The sequence below is a fragment of the Scyliorhinus canicula genome, chromosome 1, assembly GCF_902713615.1.
Source record: "Scyliorhinus canicula chromosome 1, sScyCan1.1, whole genome shotgun sequence".
Taxonomy (NCBI): Eukaryota; Metazoa; Chordata; class Chondrichthyes; order Carcharhiniformes; family Scyliorhinidae; genus Scyliorhinus; species Scyliorhinus canicula.
Window position 1 is genome coordinate 58,370,200 of NC_052146.1, and position 25,853 is coordinate 58,396,052.

Sequence of the window (25,853 nt, forward strand, 5' to 3'; positions counted from 1 at the left end):
TGAACGGACATCGCGCGACAATCACCAGGCAGGAATGTTCCCTTCCAGTCGGGGAACTTCAACAGTCAAGAGCATTCAGCCTCTGATCGCCGGGTAAGCGTTCTCCAAGGCGGCCTTCAGGATGCACGACAACACAGAATCGCTGAGCAGAAACTTATAGCCAAGTTCCGCACACATGAGTGCGGCCTCAACCGGGACCTGGGATTCATGTTGCATTCATCCCCCACCATCTGGCTTGGGCTTGCGAAATCCTACCAACTGTCCTGGCTAGAGACAATTCACACCTCTTTAACCTGGGATTCCCCTATCTTTGGATATGTAAAGATTTAATTACCTGCAAATGCTCGTGTTCTAAGCATTGTCTGGCATCTCTGAATTTGTCTATATATGTGTTTCGGGAACATACCTCTTCATTCACCTGAGAAAGGAGCAGCGCTCCGAAAGCTAGTGTTTGAAACAAACATGTTGGACTTTAACCTTGTGTTGTAAGACTTCTTACTGTAACATAAATTAAGGTAAGGTGTTTGTACTGGACACTGTTCATTTACCAGTTTGATGTTTAACAAATTTGACAATTGGTCTATAGTTTGTACATGTATGTAAAAGCCAGTAAGCTCGAGTATCGTAGCAAATGATTTCTACTTAACTCCTGCATCATGCCATATTTAATCAGATGTAGGGCAAATAAATGCATACTCTGGATTTGTTGGAGATACCAAACCTGCTTACAGGAGTGGCGCTGTGCTGATCTAATGACATACCAAGCATAAAAATGTCAAAGTTTAATAGATTCCTCTTGAAGCTCATGGATCTATCCTGTAATCTGTTGCCAAACAGTAAATTATTGTAAAGTGGTCACTAATTTAAAATGAAAATCAGCATGGTTTTGTAGCAATGTTGCATACCTGATTGGAGATCACATTTCCCAATTGTGAGAATAATATCTACACAAGTTTAAAAAGAGGTTATGGCGCACAACTAACTAAAATTCAATGCACACTTTCTCAACGGAGATTCTAGCAAAAATACTATAAATTTCTAGCATTGCATTTTGGTTTCCAGGCCAGCAGCACTCATTATCCCAGGATCTAAATACTGCTCTCTCACATTTTCCTTCCAATTTGCTAACTTCAGGTCATTAGACATTTAAAAACTGACTGCCGCAGAGATTATTATAGCTAAATAAACTGCATAACACAGATATTACATTGCACATGGGGAATAAAACAGCAATTAGTAACTAGGGATGTCTTGGTTTAGTGGTAGGTATCTCAATTGAACAGCCCCAAGGACAATTGGAGCGATAAATTGGGAATGCAGAAGCTCTTTTCAAACTATGGGGAAACAAACTTGGATTCTGGCACATGCATGCTCCTCTCTTACAACTCCGGATCAAATGACTCGCACCAGCATTGAGGTTTTCTGATGTCAGTATATTCCAATGTCAAAAACATGACATAGGGTGGCAACCATGACATGGTTCCCCCAGAGTAGTTAATCAACCAGCTCAACTCTGCTATGTGGAAGATACCAAATACAAGAATTCTACTGGTCCATCTCACTTAATTTGGAGTTAAATATATCAGGGAGAGTTAAGAAGAGCGAGGAGAGGACACGAAAAGTCGTTGGCGGATAGGATCAAGGAAAACCCTAAGGCTTTCTATAGGTATATCAGGAACAAAAGAATGACTAGAGTAAAATTAGGGCCAATCAAGGATAGTAGTGGAAAGTTGTGTGTGGAATCAGAGGAGATAGGGGAAGCATTAAATGGATATTTTTAGTCAGTGTTTACACTGGAGAAAGACAATGTTGTCGAGGAGAACACTCAGGTTCAGTCGACCAGGCTAGATGGAATTGAGGTTCAAAAGGAGGAGGTGTTAGCAATTTTAGAAAATGTCAAAATAGATAAGTCCCCTGGGCCAGATGGGATTTATCCTAGGATTCTCTGGGAAGCCAGGGAGGAGATTGCAGAGCCTTTGTCCTTGATCTTTATGTCGTCTTTGTCGACAGGAATAGTGCCGGAAGACTGGAGGATAGCAAATGTTGTCCCCTTGTTCAAGAAGGGGAGTAGAGACAACCCTGGTAATTATAGACCTGTGAGCCTTACTTCGGTTGTGGGTAAAATGTTGGAAAAGGTTATAAGAGATAGGGTTTATAATCATCTTGAAAAGAACAAGTTGATTAGCGATAATCAACACGGTTTTGTGAAGGGTAGGTCATGCCTCACAAACCTTGAGTTTTTTGAGAAGGTGACCAAACAGGTGGATCAGGGTAAAGCTGTTGATGTGGTGTATATGGATTTCAGTAAGACGTTTGATAAGGTTCCCCACGGTAGGCTATTGCAGAAAATAAGGAAGTATGGAATTGAAGGTGATTTAGCGGTTTGGATCAGTAATTGGCTAGCTGAAAGAAGACAGAGGGTGGTGGTTGATGGCAAATGTTTATCCTGGAGTTCAGTTACTAGTGGTGTACCGCAAGGATCTGTTTTGGGGCCACTGCTGTTTGTCATTTTTATAAATGACCTGGAAGAGGGTGTAGAAGGATGGGTTAGTAAATTTGCAGATGACACGAAGGTCGGTGGAGTTGTGGATAGTGCTGAAGGATGTTGTAGGATACAGAGGGACATAGATAAGCTGCAGAGCTGGGCTGAGAGGTGGCAGATGGAGTTTAATGCGGAAAAGTGTGAGGTGGTTCACTTTGGAAGGAGTAACAGGAATGCAGAGTACTGGGCTAATGGCAAGATTCTTGGTAGTGTAGATGTCAGAGAGATCTCGGCATCCAGGTACATAAATCCCTGAAAGTTGCCACCCAGGTTAATAGGGCTGTTAAGAAGGCATTTGGTGTGCTAGCCTTTATAAGCAGGGGGATTGAGTTTCGGAACCACAAGGTCATGCTGCAGCTGTACATAACTCTGGTGCGGCCGCACCTGGAGTACTGCGTGCAGTTCTGGTCACCACATTATAGGAAGGATGTGGAAGCTTTGGAAAGGGTTCAGAGGAGATTTACTAGGATGTTGCCTGGTATGGAGGGAAGGTCTTACGAGGAAAGGCTCAGGGAATTGAGGTTGTTTTCGTTAGAGAGGAGAAGGCTGAGAGGTGACTTAATAGAGACATATAAGATAGTCAGAGGGTTAGATAGGGTGGACAGTGAGAGTCTTTTTCCTCGGATGGTGATGACCAACACGAGGGGACATAGCTTTAAATTGAGGGGTGATAGATATAGGACAGATGTCAGAGGCAGTTTCTTTACTCAGAGAGTAGTAGGGGTGTGGAACGCCCTGCCTGCAATAGTAGTAGACTCGCCAACGTTAAGGGCATTTAAGTGGTCACTGGATAGACATATGGATGAAAATGGAATAGTGTAGGTCAGATAGGCTTCAGATGGTTTCACAGGTCGGCACAACATCGAGGGCCGAAGGGCCCGTACTGCGCTGTAGTGTTCTATGTTCTATGTTCTAGACCACAGGGTGGCGCCAATGCCTACTTGGCACACGACAAGGATGCACTGACTCGCCTCAGGGCCTCCTCCCATAATCCAGCTTCCAACTTCCCACCCAGCTCTTCTTCCCACTTTCTCTTCATCTCCCCAATCAGGGCTCCCTCCCACTCTATCAGTTCCTTGTAGATCTCCAAGACCATCCCCTCTTTTACTCATGTTCTCGACACCACATTATCCTGTAGCCCCCCGGTGCGGGAAAGTCGAAACCTGCCTTTGCACAAAATCTTTCATTTGCAGATACCGGAACCCATTCCCACCTGGCAACTCAAACTCCTCCTCCAGCTTGGAAAGGCCCCATCAATTAAAAGATTTCCAAATCTTTCGATCCCCGCACACTGCCACCGAAACCCCTCATCCAGCCCCTCTGGGGCAAACCGATGATTACCACATATTGGTGCCCACACCGATGTCCCCTCTAACCCCATATGCTGCCTTCACACCCTCAGGGCTGCCACTCCTACCGGGCTTGTGCAGTACCTGGCCGGCGAGAACGGCAGAGTTGTCGTTAACAGTGCCCCCAAACTCGTGTCTTTACATGAGGCTGCCTCCACCCGCTCCCAAACCATCCCCTCCCCCACTACTCATTTCCTGACCATCGCAATATTTGTTGCCCAATAATAATTCATAAAATTCGAAGAGTCAGCCCCACTCCAGCAACATCTTCATCATCCGCGGGGTTTTACCCGCCCAGAGAAATCCTGAGATCACCGCATTTACTTTTTTAAAGAACACCTTGGGGTTAAAAATTGGAAGACTCTGAAAGATGAACAAAAACCTCAGGAGGACTGTCATTTTCATTGACTGTACCCGCCTGCCAATGACAATGGGAATGCATCCCACCTCCGAAAGTATCCCCTCATTTCTCCACTGACCGACCCAAATTCAGCTTATGCATCTGCTCTCATACCTGTGCTACCCGAATACCCAAATATCGAAAGCTCCCTCCCACCACCTTGAACGGCATCTCCCCCAATCTCTTCTCCTGCCCCCTCGCCTGGACTGCAAAGACCTCACTCTTACCCATATTCAATTTATTCCCCGAAAACCGACCTCTAATATCCCCATAATCCCTCCAATCCTCCCCAGCGGGTCTGAAATGTATAAAAGTAAATCATCCGCGTAAAGAGAGACCCTGTGCTCCACCTACCCCCTGCCCCGTACCATCACCACCTGACTCTCCATGCTCTCAGTGCCATTGCCAGCGGCTCTATAATCAGGGCAAACAGCTGTGGGGTAAGTGGACAGCCCTGCCTCGTCCACTGGTGTAACCTAAAATAATCTGATCTCACCCGGTTCATCCACACACTCGCCACCAGTGCCTGACATAACAATCGGACCCAGTCCAAAAAACCGTGCCAAACCCAAACCGCTCCATGACCTCTCATAAGTATTCCAACTCCACTCAATCAAAGGCCTTCTCAGCATCCATGGCCGCCACCACCACCTCAACCTCACATCCCTCTGGAGGCATCATGATCACATGAAGTAACCTCCTGATGTTGGCCGCCAGATGAATCCCCTTAACGAACCTCATCTGGTCCTCCCCTGTTATCCCTGGCACAGTCCTCGATCCTCAAGGCCATGACCTTCGCCAGCAGTTTGGCATCCGCATTTAACAGGGAGATCAGTCTATATGACCCACATTCTTCCGGATCCTTATGTCACTTTTAAATGAAGGAGATCGACATCTGTGACAACGTCGGGTGGAGTACTTCCAGCTCCTTTGCCTCATTGCAAGCTCTTACCAACAGTGGTCCCAACACCCCTGAGAACTTCTTGTAAAATTCCACCGGTACCCGTCTGGACCAGGGGCCTTACCCGATTGCATCGTCTCCAGCCCTTCCACTACTTTTGCCAACCCAATTGGAGCCCCCAGGCCTTCCACCAACTCCTCATCCTCCTTCGGGAACTCCAACCTTGCCAGAAACCACCTTACCCCCTCCTCCCTTGCTGGGGGTTCCGACTCGTACAATTTACTGCAGAAGTCCCTAAACACCCCATTCACCCCTGTCGGGTCCAAGACAGTATTCCCACCTGTGCCCTTCACTTTCCCAATCTTCCACGCCACCTCCTGGTTCCTCAACTGGTGCACAAGCATCCTGCTCCCTTTCTCCCCATACTCATGTACAGCCCCTCTCGCCCTTCTCAACTGTCCCACTGCCTTACCCATAGATACTAGCCCAAACTCCATCTGCAACCTTTGCCATTCCTTTAGCAGCCCCGCCTCCGGGGCTTCCGCATATCTCCTGTTCACCTGCAGGATTTCCTCCACTAGCCTTTCTATCTCAGCCATCTCTGCCTTCTCCCAATACGCCCGAATCAAAATAAATTCCCCCTTGACCACTGCCTTCAGTGCCTCCCAAACCATACCTGCTGAAACCTCCCCCGTGTCATTAATCTCCACATACCCCGAATGGCCTTCCTCACCGGCTTGCACACCTCTTCCTCCGCCAACAGTCCCACATCCAGCCTCCTGTGGGCGAAGCCCACCTCCCTTTGTTCACTTGTAGGATCACCCAGTCCAGGACATGATTCGACAACACTATTGCCAAATACTCGATATCAACTACCCCTGCCTACGTCTTGTCAAACACAAAAGAGTCTATTCGGGTATACACCTTGTGCACATGGGAGTAAAAAGAAAATTCTTGTCACCCTAGGTTTCCCAAATCTCCACAGATCCACTACCCCCCCCCCCCCCCCCCACCCCACCCCCCACCCCATGTGCGCCATGAATCCCCAAAGCTGCTTGGCTGTTGCTGACACCTCCCCGACCTCGAACTCGACCGGTCGAGTCTCAGATCCAGTCCCCCCCCCCCATAATTAACTGATGAGAGTCCAGGTCAGGGATCCTCCCCAGCACCTGCCTCATAAATTCAACATTGTCCCAGTTTGGAGCATAGATATTTATTAACACCACCGGCATCTCCTCCAGCTTCCCGCTCACCATAAACATACCTTCCCTCAGAGTCAGCCACTGTACATCCCACCTCAAACGCCATCCGCTTATTGATCAGAATAATGGGCAGCACGGTAGCACAGTTGCTTCACAGCTCCAGGGTCCCAGGTTCAATTCCCGGCTTAGGTCACTGTCTGTGCGGAGTCTGCCATGTCTGCGTGGGTTTCCTTCGGGTGCTCCCGTTTCATTCCACAGTCCAAAGACTAGTTAGTTGGATTGGCCATGATAAATTGTCCTTCGTGTCCAAAAAGGTTAGCTGGGGTTACTGGGATAGGGTGGAGGCATGGGCTTATCAGGGTGCTCTTTCCAAGAGCCAGTGCAAACTCAATGGCCCAAAAGGACTACTTCTGCACTGTAAATTCTATAAAAATGACCACCACCTTCGTTTTAGAGTCCAATCTCAAATGAAATACTTGCCCAACCCATGCTTTCCTCCATCTGGTCTGGTCCCTTACCCTCAGGCGAGTCTCCTGTAGCATGGCCGCATCCACTTTTAATCTTTTTAAATGTGCAAACACAGGGGCCCTCTTGACCGGACCATTCAACCCTCATGTTCCACGTGATCAGTCTGGTCGGGGGCACCAACCAACCTTTCCCGCCCCCACACACACACACTTGCCGATCAACAATTGTCCCACGACCCGCACCTCCTCAGGCCCGCCCTTGAGCACCCACCATCATCGAATCATTGATCCTTCTCCCATTACATTTTAAAATCCCTACCTCCATCAGCAGTACGTTCCACCCCCTCCACCCAGTTCCCCCAACAACAATCACTGACACCATCTCCCCACTAACCTTCTGCTCACCCCCCACTGAGCTTCCATGAACTAGCCCACCCAGCTAGCTTGCCAGCCCCCGCCCATGGCGCCTTGCATCCAACCCGCCACGGATTCTCCTCTCCACCGCTCAATCATCCTCCTAGTGCAAACAAAAACAACCCCTCCCCAAGCCATTCAAAGAGATCAACACCCCTTCTTCCAACAGAGAACAAAAACAAACCTGAAGCCGAAAAAAATGGCCCCAAACGCAAATTTAACACGAAAGTCCACATTCTCCTGCCAGTCCATTGTCTCTGAAAAATTCTATCACCTCATCCAGCTTCCCAAAGTACAGCTCCTGGCCTTCATAGATCACCCACAGATGTGCCAAGTACACCAACCCAAACTTCACCCCCTTGAATGGAAGGTTGTGACCAGTGGTGTTCCACAGGCATCAGTCCTGTGGCCTTTGTTGTTTGTCGTGTACATAAACAATTTGGAGGAAAATGTAGCCGGTCTGATTAGTAAGTTCGCGAATGACACCAGGGTTGGTGGAGTGGCAGATAGTATTGAGGATTGTCAGAAGATACAGCAGGACATAGGTTAGAAACCTGGGCAGGGAAATGGCAAATGGAGTTCAGTTCGGACAAATGTTAGAGAGGAAATATTCCGTAAATGGCAAAACTCTTGAGAATATAGAAAGTCAGAGATCTGGACATGCATATCCACAGATCTTTGAATGTGGCAGCACAAGTGAAGGTAGTCAAAAGCCTACAGAATGCTTGCCTTCAATGGACGGGGCATCGAGTATAAAAACTGGCAAATCATGTTTCAGCTGTATAGAACCTTGGGTCGGCCGCACTTGGAATATTGTGCACAATTCTGGTGCCACACTACCAGAAGGATGTGGAGGTTTTGGAGAGTTTGCAGAGGAGGTTTACCAGGATGTTGCTTGGTCTGGCGGGTATTAGTTATGTGGAAAGGCTGAATAGACTCAGACTGTTTTCATTAGTAAGACTGAGGTTGAGGGGAGAACAGAGAGTCATCTAAAGATTATGAGGGGCATGGATCAAGTGGATGGGGTCAGTCACCAGGGGGAGAGGTTTAAGGTCAGTGGAGCAACGTTTAGAGGAGATGTGCGAGGCCAGTTGTTTTTTTTTTTACAGAAGGTAGTGAGTGCCTTGAACGCATTGCTAGGGGAGGTTGTGGAAGCGGATACATTAATGGCTTTCAAAAGGCATCTTGACAAACACATGGATAGGATGGGTATGGAGGGATATGGCACAAGGCAGTGCTGACGGTTTTGGTAACGGTTGATATCATGACTGGTACAGGCTTCAAGGGCCGACGGGCCTGTTCCTGTGCTGGATTGTTGTTTGTTCTTGTAGAGGGCTGCCTTGACCTTGTTAAAACTTGCTCTTCTCTTGCACCCAGCTCTGCACCCAGGTCCTTGGAAACAAGGATTTCGCTGCCCTCCCACGTGCAGTGACTGGTCTGCCTGGCCCATCTCATGATCCGCTCCTTGTCCAGGAAACAATGCAAATGCACCACCATTGCCCTTGGCAGCTTGTTACTCTGGGGTTTATTCATTAGAGCCCTATGCGCTCCAGAGTCCGTGCGAATGCACCCTCTCAGAGCAGCTTCTCCAGCATCCTCCCCACGTACACGCCAGCGTCGGCTCCTTCACTCCCCTCCAACAGGCCCACAATTCTAATATTCTGCTTGCACGATTGGTTCTCCAGATCTTCGACTTTCTCCTGGAGCCTCCTCGGCTGATCTCACATCAGCCCCATCTCGCTGCCATCGAGGCAAACTGCTCCTCATGTTCTCCCACCATCTCTTCCAGCTTTTGGATCGCCTGACCCTGGGCCTCCAGCTTAGTCTCCACGCAGTCGATCACCGCCTTAATCGTATCAACCACCGAGCCCAGGTCCTCCAGATGTTGCTGGGTGAACGTCCCATTTAGGAAACCCACCAGCTGCTCTGTTGATCACTGAGCCAGCAGGGCCATTCCCTGAACCTCCGCCATGTCCAAGTGCGTCGCAGGCACCGCACCAACTCTTGCAGTCTGATCCCCTTTTTTGCAACCGCTTCTGGCCTCCAGCTCCATATACCAGTGGGTCAATCTCTTCCACTCTCTCCAGCACCCTTTTTGCCTCTTCACATTTACCCCCTTACCGGGGAAATGGTCTGAAAAAAAACGCCACGAGCGGGAGCCACCAGATGTGTGACCACTCACACCATGGCCGCCACCATTAGTCCCTCACCACAGACCGTTTAACACCTTCCAAACCCTTAACCTAGAAGGACAAGGGCAGCAGAAACATAGGGACACCACCATCTGCAGGTTCCTCTGCAAGCCACACACCATCCTAACTTGGAACTATATCACTGTTCCTTCACCATCTTGAAGCTCCCATCCTAACAGCACTGTGGGTGTACCAACACCACTTTGCACTGCAGAGGTTCAGCAACAGCTCACCATCACCTTCTCATGGGCATTTGGGATGGACAAAAAAATGCTGGCCTTTCCAGCGACACCTACAGCTGTTGAAAGCATTAAAAAGGTGGCTCATTTCTCTACTTTCCTTTTTGTGCAACATTGTTGCCATCCGCAGTGTGTTATTTCTGGGGGTAGATCTTACTCTGGGGTTAGTGGTGGGGCTGAGCAGCATAGTGCCCCTCCCCCATAAAATCCTGTCCTGTGACTGCACTAAAAATGTATTTTTGGATTGGATTTGTTACAGGGCAATAATTCAGAAAATTAGGAACAAAATACATTTTTAGTGCAGTCACATTACATGATTTTATGGGAGAGGGGCACTATGCTACTCAGCCCCACCACCAACCACAGAGTAAGATCTACTCCCAGAAATAACACACTACGGATGGCAATGAGGAGGCAACTGTGGGCCTGATTGGTCAGCAGCTTTTGTTGTCCTGACAATAATGGGTGCTGTCAGGACTGCAAACAGGCCCACGATGGAAGTCCCAATAGATCCCAGACTCAAACAAGTCAGGGATAATGAACGGAAAGAAATGGATACCTTGAGGACGAGGGGAAGGGAGCGTGCTGGTGAGAAGGAATGGAAGGGTTACTATTTATTTTCAGGTGGGGGGGGGGGGGGGGGAATGCTGTTCAACTCCAATGTGCAAAGGACCCCCCCGTGCCCAAATGAAGATCATACCCGCCCCTTGAAAAGAAAAAAAAACTTATTTGGCAAAAATGGTCTGCCCATTCTGCCTGCTTGCCCACGCCAACTGTGTTACCTCATGGACAAGCTCAATTGACTTAATTCTTTATTTACATAGCGCAGGAAGGCTGCCGATTTGGGTGCTTGCCACCCATCCCTCCTTATTATGGATAGCTCACGTCTGGGCGAGATGTTGAAGGCTAGCCACCCCTCATATTTTACATCCCCTTCTCCCAACTGGCTAAAAACACACCTGCTGGAAAATCCACCCCAATGTTATACAAAGTTTCATTAGTTTAAAACAGGCATACAATTTTTGCTGTGGTACTTATTCTATCAAATAAATACTGCATGCAAATTGTATACTTCCATATTATTAGAAGTGCAAGCCTAGTGTAGAGGATAAGGTACGGTAGGTAGAACACAACAACTGAAATTTTGAAAGCGGAGAAAAGATAGAGTGATTTTAACAAGCTGAATTTTAAGACATTTTTCCATTTTAAAAATATTGAGCAAACCTGAATTTTCACTTAGATAGATCTCTGCTAAGAGTAGTGGAATTCAAATTAACCTGGATGGACAATCAAATTGAATTTCCCTCGGTACATGCATTTTAACTTGCTCTGAACTAGACACAGTGAACTATAAAAAGTGAATATGAAAATCTCGAGTAGTAATGTCTCCCCATCGTTCAAGAACAGTAGTAATAAGAGTCTTGAAGAACTCAGCCAAACTGTCCTCCTCAGCTTTATCGTACCCACTTGAAAGGCGCGATCTACCGGCCTGTTCACGTGGCGGGATATTCTGGTTCCAAGCTGGCGCATGGGTTTCCTGGCGACGATGGGTGCAGTCACTGGGAAATCCCGTTGACAAGGGGCAGCAGGGTAGCATGGTGGTTAGCATAAATGCTTCACAGCTCCAGGGTCCCAGGTTCGATTCCCGGCTGGGTCACTGTCTGTGTGGAGTCTGCACGTCCTCCCCCTGTGTGCGTGGGTTTCCTCCGGGTGCTCCGGTTTCCTCCCACAGTCCAAAGATGTGCGGGTTAGGTGGATTGGCCATGCTAAATTGCCCGTAGTGTCCTAATAAAAGTAAGGTTAAGGGGGGGGTTGTTGGGTTACGGGTATAGGGTGGATACGTGGGTTTGAGTAGGGTGATCATGGCTCGGCACAACATTGAGGGCCGAAGGGCCTGTTCTGTGCTGTACTGTTCTATGTACTGTTCTATGTTCTAATGGCGGAGTCGGTAATTCCCACTGGTGGGCCACCTCTGCCACCGAAAAACAAGTGGTGGGTTGGTCAGTAAATACCGCCCGAAGTCCCCAAGTAAAATCTGTATAAAATTTAGTTTCTTGGAGCAATTCTGATTTGGAATTTTGAAACAATGCAAACTGTGAAAAACTAGCAATTGTAAAAAATCTTTTGACTAGAACATATGAGATTTAATATATTTTTTGACAAAGTACAACATAGTGGGAAGGGATGAGCAATGAATGAAGTTAAAAATATAAACCATTATCTAAAATGAGAGAAAAACATTAAAGTGCATTTAATTAGTTATTTCTCTAATCTGTATCCTATATTGAAATATATTGTACACTGCAATATTTGAATATTTGAAACAGCAGTTAGGGAAAAAAATGGGTCAATAGTTGTGACAGCTCATTATGTCCTCATGCACACAGCTAGCCAATATGGTTAGGCCTGCTGGGGACAAGAGTTTCCTATTTTGTATCTGAAAATATTAAAATGTATTAACTATATAATCACCGAAGCCAACTCAACCAGTGGAAGAGCAACTATAAACTGGCATGACTCGAATGATGGGCACACCTAATTTCTTAGAAGTCAACAGCGAACGATTGAACGAATATCTGGTGAAGAAGTGAAACAACACAGTTGCATTGAAAAAAATCAATTGTTTTAGAATAGGTAGATGAAATGGATGAAGGTAAAACTTCTCTGCATACAAAAAAGGAAAAACGTTCTTCTAAACCATCAGGATTGTAGAAGCTCATTGGGGCAGAATACCTCATTGCAAAATTAGAACATTAGCTGCTCATATTATTTCACTCATTGATTTTGATAGGCACAAAGTCATGAGCAGTCTGATAAGGGTTTCTGCTGCCTGAACTTTGACAATCAACATTGAAAAAAAAAGAAAAATCCATCCATCTCAAAGTGCTTCCCCCACAAGACGACTAGATTTTTAAGAATGACAAAATATTTTCATAAATCTGCTGTGGAAGGTTTTGACGTTTTCGGGACTGAGGTGACTCAAGTGCTCAGTCTACACATTTCACAAGCCCTTGCTGGAATCACTAACACGAATAAATGGAAATCGACCACTTTTGTACACACCATTTTCTTAATGCAACAAGATATTCAAAATCACAATCATGTTAAATGCTCCAAACAGTACTGACTAATAGAAGATGCAATATGTACACCTGAAACAAGTGAAGTTTTACAACTTCCACCTGAAAAATAGTTAAAACAAAGACGGAATGTGAAACCAGATGTACTGTGGTATATGCAAACACTACCATTGAAACAATGCCCTTTCACCTATAACTACAGCTTCAAATTGCTATTTAAAACACATGGATTTTTAAAATACATATCAAAATGTTTTCTCCAGAACTGGCAAACTGATACTCCGAGAGCAACCAACCATGGGAGCTCTGAAGAAAGAGGAGTCCGTTTTAATTTTATTTTTTAAATCACTACAAATTTGAGAGCCAGAGTGGACTTAAAATCTAAAATCATCTGTTTATAAGGTCCTGAAATATTTGTTCATCTCTGTATATTTGATTCAGCGAAGAAATTATTTTACTGCAATTCTGTCCACATAAACCATTCACATTCTTAAAGCTGACAAGTAGGACACAGAATAAAACATTCTGCAAGTTAGCATTAAAGGGCATTCTTCTGACACAGAACCGAGACATACATATATTATAAAATATGCCTATACATTAAAATGCTATATACTCTCTTTCAGGCTCACGTTTGTTACATTAGAGACAGCCATCTCACTGCTTCAACAGATTACCCATTAGAGATTACATTAAGTCTCTGCAACCATAAATCCTCTAAACATTTAGAATATCTTAAAATGCTGAGACTCTGCTACATTTGTTTAAGCATTTTAAAACATTTTAAAAAAGCAAAAACCTCTCAGATCTTTTATGATACAGATAAAATCTGGCTCACAATTAGTGAATGAAGAAACAAATTATGCTTTGACTAAAAATAAACATGGTTAACTAGCCTAAATGGTCACTGGAGAAAAAAAATCATTTGTTTTACATTACTTACCAGAGATGCTGTTCTGATTGTAGCAAAATGCTCTCGGTTCTTAAGGAGAGAGGCCTGACTATGGAGAGATGGTGTAGGCCGCAGATCAGGCCTGATGTCTTTCTGGCCTGCTTCATCCCTTATGAATACATGATCCTGCTGAAATGGGATAAAACAATACAATGTCAAACTGTGTGCTTTCCCTGCTGGATATCTTTGTATTACCTCTGCTTCTTTTGCAAGCACTGTATGAAATGCACAGTTAGCTAGCTGTACCAGTCACTGCAGCTGAACAGTGAGATGAATAACCAACACATTGCAGGAGAGGAGTCAGCTGATCAGTAGTGGGATGCTTCTTGAATCTCTGGCAGACCTTCAGCAGCACAAATCTTTTGCAACACTTGGAAGCTTATTTTCTTATTTGAGGAAAATGCATATATGAATTCATATTTTAACATTACATTAATGTTTTGATATCTAAATTGGCATAAAAACTGGCATCACAAAGGATAAGAAATTATACATTTGTTATCTGCTTCAGTATGTCCACAAATTCTGTTATCACAGCAATAATAAAATCATACCTGCGCTTTGTGTAATTATTTTCAAAGTACTGGTCAAATTTTAAATTGCATGTAGGCCCTTATTAATAAAAAATTGTCTCGTACTAATACAGCTGGTCATCTTTATTTCAATTCTCCTCCTTGAAATACTTAATTAAACTAATTGGATTCATAAGAAAAGCTAACAAAAGAACTAGAAACACAATTAGTAAGCATCAGTAATGAAAATAAGTTCTTTCAGTAGCAAATGTTTTTAAATTACAAGCTTTCTGGTAAAAAGGAAATATTTTCCAAAACGGACAATAGGAGCTCGGGAGACAAAGAAATTGCCGCAACATTCATTATACCGAAAAGAAACCCAAGATGGTAAATGCCACATTGAACCTTCGTACAGAATTACATGCCATTTATGGCAGTGCATTTTAACTCCAAAACTTTCATAATTGTTTAAATTAAAAGTACACCGGTACTGGATTTGCGTCCAAAAATACTATTAACTCCACTCAAAGTTTCACAGAACTGATACGGGGCATAAGTAGGCCATTTAGTCATCGTGTCTGTACCAGCTCTCCAAACGAGCATCCTGACTTCCTGCATTCCCTTGTCTTGTCCCCAAACTCTTGCGCATTGTTCAGATTCAAATAATCATCTAGTGCCCTCTTGAATGCCTCTATTGAACCTGTCTCCACCACACTTCCAGGCAATGCATTCCAGACCCAAACCCGTGAACAGGTTCTCTCACATTACATTTGCTTTGTTTGCAAATCACTTCAAATCTATGCTCTCTCATTCTTTATCCTTTTATGAGTGGGAAAAGTTTCTCCCAATCTACTCTGTCCAGCTCCATGATTTTGAACATTCCAAATCTCCTCGCAGCCTTATTCTCTCCAAAGAGAACAGTCCCAACCCCTCCAATCTATCCTCATGACTGACATTTTCTCATCTCTGGAACCATTCTTGTAAACCTCCGGCAGTCTGATTGTTTTCTGAATTAAGTCTCCAACTCATCAAATACTTATTGCTGCCAATGCCACTCACAGCAACTTTGCTGGAGTTGGATGAATACTCTCATCTTTTTGCACCTACACAGGTAACTCCAGATGGATTTACAGCAGCATTTCACAGCTCATATACTGCAACTCCAGATCTACCTTTGCCATGGAATTTTAAGTAAAATCATAATCCCCAAAATTATAATTATTGCAAGTAAAATTAAGGCAAACCTAAAAATTGAAGAACTTGCTGCACAATCCACTTCCTTAAATAAGAAAAAAAGTTGATTTGATCTTTTGACTTGTATTTTGGGGACATGAAAATGGCAGCAACCATCCAACCCTATCAGAATTTTCACAACAGGTTTAAAATAGCTTAACATAATTGAATTCAGAGAGAAATAATTCCACAATTCCAACTATTGAAAAGTATTATTGAGGAGAATAAAATTAATTGTTGCAAGTGTAAAATATATCGTATCTAACAAGCACTTTTAATGAAAAAATTTGGCCTTAATCATTTGAAGATTTATATTTCCTGTCAGCAATATTGATAAATGTATTATTGTTGCCATTTGGGAATGCCAAAAATGAATAACTCCATGGGAAAAGTTAGAATCCTTTAAAATTCAATACTTGTGATAAGAATCACTTCAATTAGAGTATGTCCAGTTTGACATGTTACCAAGGAAATAGATGTTCTTTAGTTTCTTTTGGGTGTTGTAGGTTGATTACTGAAACATGGCTATGGGAGGGGCAGGACTGGCAGCTCAATGTTCCAGGGTACAAATCCTATTGGAAAAATAGAAGACGACGCAAAAGAGAAGGAGTTGCGTTTTTGATTAGGAAGAATATCACGGCAGTACCGAGCAGGGATATATCCGAGGGTTCACCCACTGAATCTATTTGGGAAGAATTGAAAAATAAGACGGGAGAGATCACTTTGATAGAATTGTACTACAGGCCCCCAAATAGTCAGTGGCAAATTGAGGAGCAAATATGTAAGTAGATTACAGATGGCTGCAAGAAAAATAGGGTGGTAATAGTTGGGGACTTTAACTTTCCCAACATTGACTGGGACAGCCATAGCACTAGGGACTTGGATGGAGAGTAATTTGTTGAGTGTATTCAGGAGGAATTTCTCATTCAGTATTTGGATGGCCCGTCGAGAGGGGGGGCAAAACCTGACCTCCTCTTGGGAAATAAGGAACAGCAGATCACAGAAGTGTTAGTGAGGGATCAATTTGGGAGCAGAGACCATAATTCCATTAATTTTAAGATAGCTATGGAGAATGATAGGTTTGGCCTAAAAGTTAAAATTCTAAATTGGAGCAAGGCCAATTTTGATGGTATTAGACAGGAACTTTCAAAAGTTGATTGGGGGAGTCTGTTGGCAGGCATGGGGACGGTGGTAAATAGGAGGCTTTCAAAAGTGTGTTAACCAGGGTTCATGGTAAGCACATTCCTTTGGAGTGAAGGACAAGGCTGATAAAAGTAGGGAACCCTGGATGATTCGGGATATTGAGGCCCTGGTCAAAAAGAAGAATGAAGCATATGACAGACATCGGCAGCTGGGATCAAGTGGATCCCTTGAAGAGTATAGAGGTTGTCGGAGTAGAGTTAAGAGAGAAATCAGGAGGGCAAAGTAGGGACATGAGATTGCTTTGGCAGATAAGGCAAAGGAGAATCCAAAGAGCTTCGACAAATACATAAAGGGCAAAAGAGTAACAAGGGATAGAGTAGGGCCTCTTAAGGATCCACAAGGTCATCTATGTGCGGATCCACAAGAGATCAGTGAGATCCTAACTGAATATTTCTCATCAGTTTTTACTGCTGAGAAACGCACAAATGTTTGGGAAATTGGGGAAATAAATAGCGATGTTTTGAGGAGTCTACATATTACAGAGAAGAAGATGCTAGAAGTCTTAAAGCGCATCAAGGTAGATAAATCCCCAGGACCTGATGAAATGTATCCCAGGACATTGACCAGGGATGTACTCTGGCTGTCTAAGGCACTGCTCAGACCCCATTTGGAGTATTGTGAGCAGTTTTGTGACTCGTATCTAAGGAAGGAAGCGCTGGCCTTGGAAAGGGTCCAGAGGAGGTTCAGAAGAATGATCCCTAGAATGAACAGCTTGTCGTATGAGGAACGGTTGAGGATTCTGGGACTGTACTCGGAGTTTAGAAGGATGAGGGGGTATCATATTAAAACTTACAGGATACTGCAAAGCCTGGATAGAGTGGATGTGGAGAGGATGTTTCCACTTGTGGGAAAAACTAGAACCATCTAGAGGACACCATCTCAGACTAAAGGGACGATACTTTAAAACAGAGATGAGGAGAAATTTCTTCTGCCAGAGGATGGTAAATCTGTGGGACTCTTTGCCGCAGAAGGCTGTGCAGGCCAAATCACTGAGTGTCTTCAAGACCGAGATAGATAGGTTCTTGATTAATAAGTGGATATGGGGTAATGGGGAGAAGGCAGGAGAATGGGGATGAGAAAAATATCAGCCATGATTGAATGGTGGAGAGACTCAATGGGCCGAGTGACCTACTTCTGCTTCTATGTCTTATGGGAGGCTAGGGAAGAAATTGCAGGTCTCCTAGCACAGATATTTGAATTGGCGAAAGCCACAGAGTTGCCTGAAGATTGGAGGGCAGCAAATGCTGTGCCTTTGTTTAAGAAGGGTCGCAGGGAAAAGCCTGTGTGAGCCTAACGTTTGTGGTGGGTAAGTTGTGAGAAGGTATTCTGAGAGACAGGATCTACAGGCAGTTAGAGAGACAAGGACTGATTAGGGACAGTCAGCATGGCTTTGTGAGTCGAAAATTATCTCACAAATTCGATTGAGTTTTTTTGAAGGGGTAACCAGCAATGTAGATGAGAGCAGTGCAGTCGACATTGTCTATATGCACTTTGGCAAGGCCTTTGACAAGGTACCACATAGTAGGTTGTTGCATAAGGTTAAATCTCACGGGATCCAGGGTGAGGTAGCCAATTAGATACAAAATTGGCTTGATGACAGAAGACAAAAGGGACTTGTAGAGGGTTGTTTTTCAAACTGGAGGCCTGTGACCAGCGGTGTGCTTCAGGGATCAGTGCTGGGTCCACTGTTACTGATATTAATGATTTGAACGAGAATTTAGGAGGCATGGTTAGTAAGTTTGCAGATAACACCAAGATTGTTGGCATAGTGGACAGTGAAGAAGGTTATCTAGGATTGCAATGGGATCTTGATCAATTGGGCCAGTGGGCAGATGGGAGTTTAATTTAGATAAATGATGCATTTTGGCAAATCAAATCAGGGTAGGACCTACTCAGTTAATGGTAGGGAGTTGGGGAGAGTTACAGAACAAAGAGTACAGGTTCATAACTCCTTGAAAGTGGAGTCACAGATGGACAGGGTGGTGAAGAAGGCATTCGGCATGCTTGGCTTCATTGGTCAGAACATTGAATACAGGAGTTGGGACGTCTTTCTGAAGTTGTACAAGATATTAGTGAGGCCACACTTTGAATACTGTGTACAGTTCTGTCACCCTATTATAGAAAAGATATTATTAAACTAGAAAGAGTGCAGTAAAGATTTACTAGGATACTACCGGGACTTGATAGTTTGAGTTATAAGGAGAGGCTGGATAGACTGGGACTTTTTTTTCTCTGGGGCGTAGGAGGCTTAGGGGTGATCTGGAAGTATTTGTGGGATGAGCTGATGAAAAACCTTATACAGTTACATCAGCAGCTAGATTAATTTCTGACCCTTTAGTGTGATGATATTGAGGTGCGGGTACAATGTAGCATTTTGTGAAATTGAAATAACCTCTTTTAATGCCAATAAAGTTGCAAGTCAGGGCATTGCACCTCCACTCACTCCCACACAGATTTGAAAGCTTCACAATATTTAAGCAATGTAATACTTACCTGGGTTTGGCAACATTGAAAATTCTAAAATTCCTGATATGGATTCTAAAATGAAGTACAGGCCCTATCAAAACTAAGGGTTTATTGTCCACTGATAACAAAATACTTTTACATATAACTACATAGATTTAGGTATCAGAGATCAATTTTCATTTGATCAGAAGGGACGAAGTTGTAATTTCACTAACTTCAGAATTGTTCAGCAGAATTTTGCTGTAACCTTTTTTGATTGGACTAATTAAAACAGTAATTTGAATGAAGCAATTGCAGAATAAACTGCATAAGAAAAGCTCAAGTTAGTCACTTACAATTTGAAACCAATTAATTACATACACATTATAAGTATACAACTTTTTAAAAACAAATGACATTCTTAAATCAGTGGGTACAATCAGCAATCCAGGTGAAAAGTTGTCCACTTTGAGCGGTTCAATTCTGTCTGCGGATGACTGTGTGGGGTTTGCACTTCCTCCCAGTGTCTGCGTGGGTACCTCCGGGTGCTCTGATCTCCTCCCACAGTCCAAAGATGTGCAAGTTAGGTGGATTAGCCATGCTAAATTGCGCCTTAGTCGGTTACAGGGATAGGCTGGAGGTGTGGGTTTAAATAGGGTGCACTTTCCAAGGGCCGTTGCAGACTCGATGGGTCAAATGGCCTCCTTCTGCACTGTAAATTATACAAAATCCTAGATCTTTAGATCACAATGGGGTGAATTTCTGCAGGGCTCCTCCCATTTCCTCACCAGCCTCTGTCTCCAGGTTTATTACGCTGAAGTTTTAGAGGATAATTGGGTTAACCCTCACTATGGAATTTAATATTTAGGAATTACAAAAACCAGAGTGTGGATGATTGATCTGTTGATCTGAAGTTATTTCCAAACAGTTAGTTTTAGCTTCCATGAAGCTCGATTTCTCTAAAAAGATTTAAAAACTTTATTCCATACATTTGCAGAACACTTCAGAGCAGCAACATTTCCAAACACAATACTGCAAACCTACCTTTCTGTGGATGACGGAGACATTAGATTGCAAGGTGTTATCACCATCATGCATCATGGCGATCTCTGAGCTATCATCAAAGACTTCATGCAGACTGTTAACACTGCTATTCTGGCTGCCTGTGCTGATCGACATACTGGGAATGGACTGATTACTTCCCAGGCTATCTACTTTACTACCTAAGCTTGCACCATGCTCACTGTCCTGCAAGATAGAGGAAAGCAATGTTAGTGTAAGTGAACATGCATTAGTGATGACATGCATTTAAAAATCACATGCACTGAATAGAATTTCTCATTATTACAGGAGGTTAAAACAATCATTATCTGATAATTCAAATAATTCAGTTAGAGCAAGTAAGCAGAACCCGGTCCAAGACCCCAGCAGAGAGATTGAATGTGAATAATGTTCTACTTGAATGACCACAGAAATTTAAATGTTCTGAGGACTGGATATGGGTTTCGGCAAGGTCAAAAACTTTTGGTGAATGTTTCCAGTGACAAATTAGAGGCGGTTTAGGGTGGGGTAGAAGAGAAAGGCCCATCATCTTGTATTAAAAAAAAACTCCGTATCATCACTAAGGGGGAAGAAGAAAAAATATTTTTGCCAATTCGCTTAAGGCATCATACATTTAATTCATCTCAAACTGCTCCCATCACCATTTTCATAGCAACCATTGGTTATATGCAACTCAAAATGTTTTATAGATACAATTCAAAGATTAAAAGGTACATCTATCATTATACTGCACCAATACTTGGAATTTTTAACCATCCAAGCAAGCATAACATGAATAGCTGATATGTTCATCATACCTTACTGAAATCTTTGTGATAGCTTTGCAGTCATTGAGCTGTGTTAAAAGGTGAAATTGTGGGGCTGTAAAGTGAAGCAAGAACCCTATTTAAAGATTAGCAGCCCTCATTTGGGGTGACAGTAAAAAATTTTATGGCATCAGTATGTTCAGCTGAGATAAGGTAAATTATAAAAGGCTGAATGGCCCCTTCTGATCAATAATCAGTAAACTTTACTGGAAATAGCCCTTATGGATTTCAGGCAAGGAAGGAATCAAGCTCATCAGAAATGCACGCACAGTGATGGGCATGGGTGGTAGGACCCAGTAGAACCTTAGCCTAGACTGTGCTCCTTCAAGAAAGAAAATGATGGGGGTGGGGCAATGATATGTATTTTATAATCACTGCTTTTAATTGGTTGAAATAATGTGAATGGAAAGGGTATTCAAATACACAATTTTGAAACATCTGAACACATTATAGCAACGTACAATACACAGCACAAAACACTGTCCTGTCTTTACAATATTCATAAACTTCAAAAGCCTATATGGTACCGCAGAGACACCCAGAAGTTAACGTTTCTAAGACACAAAGTAAATGTTTAAGCAGTATAGAGATCGCCATTAGCTGAACCCATGTTAGCTGTCCATATGAAGATTTTCAACCTAGAAGGGAGGTACCTGAAAAGTATGCAGTATAACAGGTTGGGAAAGATACATCTAAAAGTGGTAGGCGTGCGCGCAGGCGGAGAAATTGAAAAATGTGGAGGAGGTACCAAGACAGACTCGCGTCCTTGTGGAGGCTGAAATGGCGATTGTCGGAGACAGGAACAAGAGCTCAAGGCGAAGTTGGATAATTCAGAAAATAAGTCCAGGTGAATAAACCCAAGGCTGGTGGGTCTACCGAGGGAGTTGAGGGCGCAAGGCCGACTGAATACTTCACTGCAAAATTTTCCCAATTGATGATCAATGATTTTTTTTTTAATTAAAATTTAGAGTGCCCAATTAATTTTTTCTAATTAAGGGGCAATTTAGCATGGCCAATCCACCTCCCCTGCACATCTTTGCGTTGTGGGATGAAGCCCATGCAAACACGGGGAGAATGTGCAAACTCCACACGGACAGTGACCCAGAGCCGGGATCGAACCTGGGACCTCGGCACCGCGAGGCAGCAATGCTAGCCACTGCGCCACCGTGCTGGCCTTTGATGAGCAGTGATGAAATATTTGCAGTGCCTGAGTTGGCAAGGCATACAGGGCTTTGAGGAAAAAAATCACGACCAAATGAGCCACCTTGAGTAGTGATCATTTGGTTTCATGCTTTTCAAGAGAAAGGAGCAGGTCCTGGAATGAGCCAAGAAAGCCCGAAACATCAACTGGGACATCAACGTGGTAGGGATTTACCAGGACATTGACACGGAACTAGCGAAATATCGGCCGGCCTTCCATAAAGTGAAGATAATCCTGTTTAATTGAGGAGAGTGATTTGTGGTCGTGTACCCAGCGAAATGAAGGGTCACATTTGACTCAAAAGATTTCTATTTCGAAACACCCGAGCAGTCGGAGGACTTTATCAAAGATCGTGGTCTGGACATGGCTTGAGGGATGCAGGCAGGGGGTCGGTCGGTTGGGATGTTAATATTTGACTGTTTCTTTTGTTCATGTTAAGTTGTTGAGTTGGGCTAATGGTGGAGGTGTTTGGATAGGGTCATTTCCTCTGTTTGTTCTTCTATAAGATTTTCCTTCTTTACAGGCTTAGTAGCTTCTGGGACAACGGAGGGAGGAGGGAATGGGGGGTATATCGTTCCTCAGTTTAAGACCTTTTTTTATTATGGGTGCGAAAGAGGATCGGGGGGGGGGGGGGCGAAATGTACTTGGGGCAGATATGAAGGCGATGGTTAAGGACTAGGTGGGACCTAGAACAGAACAGAACAGTACAGCACAGAACAGGCCCTTCGGCCCTCGATGTTGTGCCGAGCAATGATCACCCTACTTAAACCCACGTAACCCGTAACCCAACAATCCCCCCATTAACCTTACACTACGGGCAATTTAGCATGGCCAATCCACCTAACCCACACATCTTTGGACTGTGGGAGGAAACCGGAGCACCCGGAGGAAACCCACGCACACACGGGGAGGACGTGCAGACTCCACACAGACAGTGACCCAGCCGGGAATCGAACCTGGGACCCTGGAGCTGTGAAGCATTGATGCTAACCACCATGCTACCGTGAGGCCCCACCTAGGGTGGGCTGGTCACCTAACTAGTGCTAGAAAGTTAGCTAGTTAACGGAAGTCATGGGGGAGATGGGGCTGCGATTTATTGGACCAGTTTGGTTAAGTTTGATGGGTTGGGGGGTGGGAAAGAGAGAGGAAGAGACTGACAGTGACCAGTTATCTTTTTCTGCTCCACCTGTAGGTGGGATGGGTCGCCATCTTAGGTGGGCCTGCAGCTTGGGAATCAATGATGAAGCTATGACATTTTTTGGTGGTAATGACTGACTCGAGGCTGGAGGGAATATGGCGAGAAAGCAAGTCAGCTACTGACAAATAAACTGAAGAAACAGGTGGCTCAGCCAGAGATTAGGACATGGGGGTGTGTGAGGGCGGGCGGGGCAGGGGTGGTCTCGGATCAGAAGGTAAATGAGCTATTTACGGTCGTTTACCAAAATTTATACAAGTTGGACCCTCCACAGGATGGGCAAGATATGGTGGAATTCCTTGGTGAGTTGGAGTTTCCCCAAGTGGAGGAGAAGTTACGGGAGGGCTTTGAAGCTCCGCTGGAGTTGGATGAGATCAAGCAGGCGATGAAACCGATGCAGCTGGGGAAGGCACTGGGACCCGACAGGTTCCTGGTGGAATTTAATGAAAAATTCCTAGGTCTATTAACCCCTCTATTGTTAGGAATGTTCAGGGACTCTTTGGAGAAAGGCACTTTGCCACAGACGCTGAGGCAGGCTTTGATTTCTCTGATCTTGAAAAATACAAGGACCTCTTAGAATGTGAGCCACGTCGGCCAATCTCCCTATTAATTATGGACGCGAAGCTGTTCTCCAAGGTGTCGCATTTAGACTGGACCCTTGTCCACTAGAGATGGTGGGGAAAAGACCAAACGAGTTTTGTTAAGGGGCGGAGGTTGACAGTGAATGTGAGATGACTGTAGAATGTGGTGTTGCTCCGGTGGAGGGTCGGGTACCAGATATCTTAATCTTGTTCGATGGAGAAAAGTCATCCACCCGTGTTGAGTGGGACTATCTACTGGTGTTTTAAGAAAAATTTGGGCCCAGCTTTGTAGCGTGGGTGTGGCTGTTATGTAGGGCCCCATTTGCCAGTAGTTGCACTAACAAAGTGGGTTTCAGCACCCTTCCTCTTCTCTTGTGGTCCCTCCCCCCCCAAACCGGGTTGTGCAGTCCTTTGGTTCTTCAGCTTTTTATTTTCCCTGGCTTACTCCTCGTTGCTGGCCTCAAACAGGTGAAAAAATGAAAAATGAATGGAAATGAAATGAAAATGTAAATCGCTTATTGTCACGAGTAGGCTTAAATGAAGTTACTGTGAAAAGCCCCTAGTCGCCACATTCCGACGCCTGTTCGGGGAGGCTGGTACGGGAATTGAACCATGCTGCCGGCCTGCCTTGGTCTGCTATAAAAGCCAGCAATTTAGCCCAGTGTGCTAAACCAGCCCCTGTTTTTGGAACAAGCCGATAAACTGCCCCCAAGTATCCTGGAAGCCTTCCTCTGACCCTCGGATGGCGTACTTAACCTTCTCCAGGTGGCCAAAATCCAAGAGGTCAGCGAGCCAGTCTGCAGCTTTGAGCAGTGCTGCCAATCGCCAGCCAAGCAGGATTCTCCGGCGTGCGATTAGGGAAGCAAAAGCAAGGGCATTGGCCCCCCTTTCCCCATGTGTAGCTCTGGCTACTCCGAAACCCCGAAGATTGCCACTATTGGGCATGGCTTTACCCTCACCCCCCACAACCTTGGACATTGCCTCGGGGAAGGCTGTCCAGAACCCAGTAAGCTTGGGGCAAGCCCACAACGTGTGGGTGTGGTTGGGCGGGCCCCTCTGGCACCGTTCACATTTGTTCTTCACCTCCGGGAAGAACATACTCATTCGGGTTCTGGTCAGGTGCGCTCTGTGCAGCACTTTGAGCTGCATTAGGCTTAGCCTCGCGCAGGAGGAGGTGGAGCTCACCCTGCTCAGTGCTTCGCCCACATCCCACCTCTGTCCCCAGTTCGTCCTCCCATTTTTGTCTGGTCCCATCCACTGGTGTTCGGGCTCTGTCCAGTAACTGTCCGTATATTCTCCCACATAGCCCCCCCTTCTCACTGCTTGTGCCTATCAGGTCCTCTAGTAGTATGCTTTCTGGGGCCCCGGGGTACCCTACTGTCTCTTTGTGGAGGAAGTGCTTTATTTAGAAGTGTCTCAATTCCTGTCCTCTTGATAGTTTCCACTTCCTCGTCAGTTCGTCCAGTGTCGCCAGTCTGCGCCAAAGTAAAGTCCCCGACCGTCAGTGTACCTTGTTGAGGAGGGTGGAGTGCTGTTGTGGCCAGGGCCCGGAGGGCTGTTCCTTTACAGGGTGCCTCCTCCATTTGTACCCAATCTGTGTCGGGTTCCTGTACCCATCCCCTCACTTTTTCTGCCGTTGCTGCCCAGTGGTAGTATTGTAGCTTCAGTAGAGCCAGGCCCCCTCTGACTTTCCCTCTTTGCAGTGTCGGTTTGGGAATTCTCAGGTTCTTGCCCCTCCCCACACAAACGTCATGATTAGCCTGTCTATGTTTTGGAAAAAGGCCTTGGGGATGAAGACTGGGATGGATCTAAACAGGAAGAGGAACCTTGGCAGTGCGTTCATCTTGATCGTCTGCACTTTTCCCGCCAGGGAGAGT

The 25,853-nt window shown here is 44.8% G+C and overlaps 1 protein-coding gene across 6 annotated transcripts in view; it reads right to left on the reverse strand.

The window, feature by feature from the left end:
• taok3a (TAO kinase 3a) overlaps positions 1–25,853 on the reverse strand; it is a 193,133-nt gene that overhangs the window by 34,873 nt on the left and 132,407 nt on the right. For 4 of the 6 annotated variants that reach the window (XM_038791239.1, XM_038791219.1, XM_038791229.1 and 1 more), the window contains 2 exons: positions 20,176–20,379; positions 13,730–13,867 (listed from right to left, as the gene is read on the reverse strand). In XM_038791239.1, the coding sequence (XP_038647167.1) occupies positions 13,730–13,867; positions 20,176–20,379 (342 nt within the window). Of the gene's footprint in view, positions 1–13,729; positions 13,868–20,175; positions 20,380–20,990; positions 21,010–25,853 lie in introns of those variants that run through there. The other 2 variants (XM_038791268.1, XM_038791257.1) reach the window with 2 other exon arrangements.